Source organism: Camellia sinensis, chromosome 10, assembly GCF_055761805.1.
Source record: "Camellia sinensis isolate YWXY chromosome 10, ASM5576180v1, whole genome shotgun sequence".
NCBI lineage: Eukaryota > Viridiplantae > Streptophyta > Magnoliopsida > Ericales > Theaceae > Camellia > Camellia sinensis.
This window is the reverse complement of record NC_138970.1, coordinates 159,388,216-159,391,607: the sequence shown is the minus strand read 5'-3', so window position 1 is coordinate 159,391,607 and position 3,392 is coordinate 159,388,216. Positions and strand designations below refer to the sequence as shown.

The window sequence follows — 3,392 nt, the reverse complement described above, 5'->3', positions numbered from 1 at the left end:
ATTCCAAGTATCAAAATCTATTGTTTTATCCCAACTCAACCCCATTTCCACTCCTACAACCATTTTCAATACATCCATTCAAAAACCCCTCTTTTGATTCTAAATGAAAACCCTATGTTTGTTCAAAATCCTCCAAAATCACAAGATTATTTTATAAAAATAAATAGTTGAGTTAAAAATCATATAAGAGTGTAGAGAATCCCTACCTCAAAGCTAGAAGACGAGATAAACATGGATGAAACTCGGATGAAGCCAAAATCCAACTCTATTTGGATGAAAATGAAACTCTAGGTGAGCTCTACCTTTTTAACAAAGGGAGTAGGACGGAGAAATAGGAAGGTCTTGGTGTATTTGTAGAGAGACGGTGAGCCTTAGAGAGAGAGTCTCAACTTAGGGTTTTAAAATGTTTTAGAGAGAAAGAGAGATGAAAAAGTGATGTAGAATGGCCTATTTATGAACTGATATACACACTGTTCGCTCGAGTACAAGAGTTGTCGCTCGAGCGACCACACACAATGAGTTGTTTCATTCGAGCGCAAGAATTTTTGCTCAAGCGTAGAATACAATCTCCCAGAAGTTTTACAGACAGAAGACCATCGCTCGAGTGAAGGATACTACCTCCCCAGTACCTCTACAAGCCTGCAAAAGTATTGGGAGATCACAAAGCTCGCTTGAGCGAAGAGGCCAAATTTTGGACAACAACAGTTTGGACCAACTAGCAACCAACCTATTCCAAATACAACCAAGACACTCCAATAACCAAACTTAATGAGAAATAAGGAGAAACACAGTATGAATATCTAAATAAGACAAACAAAACCCGGATTCGAAACATCAACGGGTCGGGTCTAAACCAGGAACGCTATATTTCCTCCTACTTCACCATATGGAGTTTCCTCTTCAATTCAGATCCACCCCAGAGGAATCTGGCCTTAAGCTTCTCAAACTCTCTAGCTACCCCTTCTGGCATCTTAAAGAGAGATAGATGGCATACAGGCAAAGAGGAAGTTACAACTTTAATTAGAGTAAGCCTACCTGCAAATGGTAGCAACCTTCTCTTCCACCCAGCCAACCTACTTCTGACTTTGTCCAGAACTGGTTTCCAAGTTGCTTTCCTATTTGGATTAGCTCCCAAGGGCAACCCCAAGTAATGAATATGCAAGGATTTTGTCTTACAGTTTGATTTTTCTGCAAAGGAATTAATGACATCCTCTTGCACATCCACTCCACACACCAAACTTCTGTGGTAGTTAATTCTCAAACCTGAAATCAGCTCAAAGCCTCTTAAGATGCTCTTTAAATTACAAACTTTAACCTCCTGTGCTTTACAAAATAAGAATGAATCATTTGCAAATTAAAGATAGGACAACAACACCATTAGCTCCTATCTTAACTCCTTTAATGAGGCCTAACTGTTGTGCTGTAGACAATAGAATGCTAAGGTCTTTTGCTGCCAAATTGAATAAAAACTTAGATAAAGGATCCCATTGCCTCAGGCCTTTTTATGGATTGAACTCCGTAGTTGGAGAGTCATTGACAATGACTGATAGTCTGGCAAAGGATACACATTCTTCAATCCAACTAATCCATTTTTCCCTAAAACCAAAATTCAAAAGCATAAATTTGAGGGAGAGCCAATTCACAGAATCGAAGGCCTTCTCGAAATCAAGCTTAATTAGCAAACCCTTCATTTTTGTTTTCTTCCAACCATCCACCACCTCATTTGCAATTAGCACACCATCTATAATATTCATCCCCCCTATAAATTCTGTTTGAGATTCACTAATTATATGGGGCAAAACAGCTTTCAACCTACTAGCCAACACCTTAGCCAAAATTTTGTAAACTAATCCAATAAGGCTAATGGGTCTATAATCCCCAAGACCCACTGGATTTTCCTTTTTAGGAATGAATGAAATAAATGAGCTATTTAATCCCTTCACCAATTTTCTATTCATGTGAAATTACTTTAAAAAGTTGCACACATCTCCCTTAATCAATTTCTAGAATTTTTTTAAGTAAATCAAATTAAATCCATCACGGCCTGGAGCCTTGTTGCCATCACAATCTCTAATTGCAGCTTTAATTTTTGCCTGTGAAACCTCTGCCTCTACAACCCCACAATAAGAGCTTCACTACACTGACATAAATGACCCTCCTAGGGTAGGTCTAGAAGCCCAATCCTCAGAGAAATGCTTCTTGAAATGCTCATAAACCTCTATCTTAATTTGATTAGGCTTTTCAAACAATACATTATCAATCGTACTGGAAGAGATTTCATTTTTACTTTGTCTACTCCTGGCCATCACATGAAAAAATCTGGTATTTCTATCACCTTTCATGTTCCAGTTAAGCCTTGACTTTTGCAGCCATATCCATTCCATCATCCTACTTAGCTTCCAGACATGTTCTCTTGTTAATCTTCTCCTTAATATTTCATCATACACCAGATCTCTATATAGATTATACTTTGATTGTACAAAATCTTTCCAATATTATTTTATATATAATCACAACTTATAGAAGGAAAAACCTACACAAAAATGATACTCTCGAAACCTCTAAAGTTTGAATTTAATGCTTGAGTTACTTTTTCAATTACTGAACAGCTTATATGTTTTAACATCATATTACAGATAATTAATCACTTGGTTAATTAATGTTTTAACTTCATATTACAGATTTAGATGTTGTTATAGGATTCTTTCTTGGTTAATCGTTGTTGAATTTATTTTATATAGTTAATATTTTAATTTAATTAAGAGTATTTATTTTACTTTAATATATATCATATAAAATCATTATATGATAATCCAATTACAACAAATATATTTAATATTTCAATAAATTTTATATAGTTTCTATTTCTAAATATTTTTATTTTTCAAAAGAATATAAAAGAAAATTAAACAGTTAGAATTACTTTTAATTTTATGTTACTAATCCTTCCTCTAATTTAACTGTTATTTTTAATATCAAAATGAGTTTTTGTTTACTATATTATAATTTATTGTATCATACAAAATTATTAGATGATGATTACAATTTCATAATATGATATAATTAAAATTATCAAAATACACAAATAATTTAACTAAAATTAATATTTATATATATATATATATATATATAAGTATTCAGGTAATACTTATATAGATCAATAACGTCAATATTATCAAAATAAATAATTAAAATCATACTTTAATTTTAAATTAAAATTATTATTTTATAACACACATCGTACTATTAAATATTTTTTTAAAAAAGAAACAGCACATGCATTATATGGATCAACTGCTAATAATAATAGTGAAACGATGCCGCTATACAGACCTAGCACTATAATTAAGAGTAATACTACTAAATTCTGAATTTTATTTAGAATTTTCATA

At 32.6% G+C, this 3,392-nt stretch overlaps 1 protein-coding gene across 1 annotated transcript; it reads right to left on the bottom strand.

Annotated features, from left to right (window-relative positions):
- Positions 1-874: 874 nt before the first annotated feature.
- Positions 875-1,754, bottom strand: LOC145800808 (uncharacterized). Its single transcript, XM_082890550.1, has 2 exons — positions 1,566-1,754; positions 875-1,318 (listed from the first exon to the last, which is right to left on the bottom strand). The coding sequence occupies exons 1-2, from the start codon at positions 1,752-1,754 to the stop codon at positions 875-877; spliced, it is 633 nt and encodes a 210-aa protein (XP_082746676.1).
- Between the last annotated feature and the right edge of the window lie 1,638 nt (positions 1,755-3,392).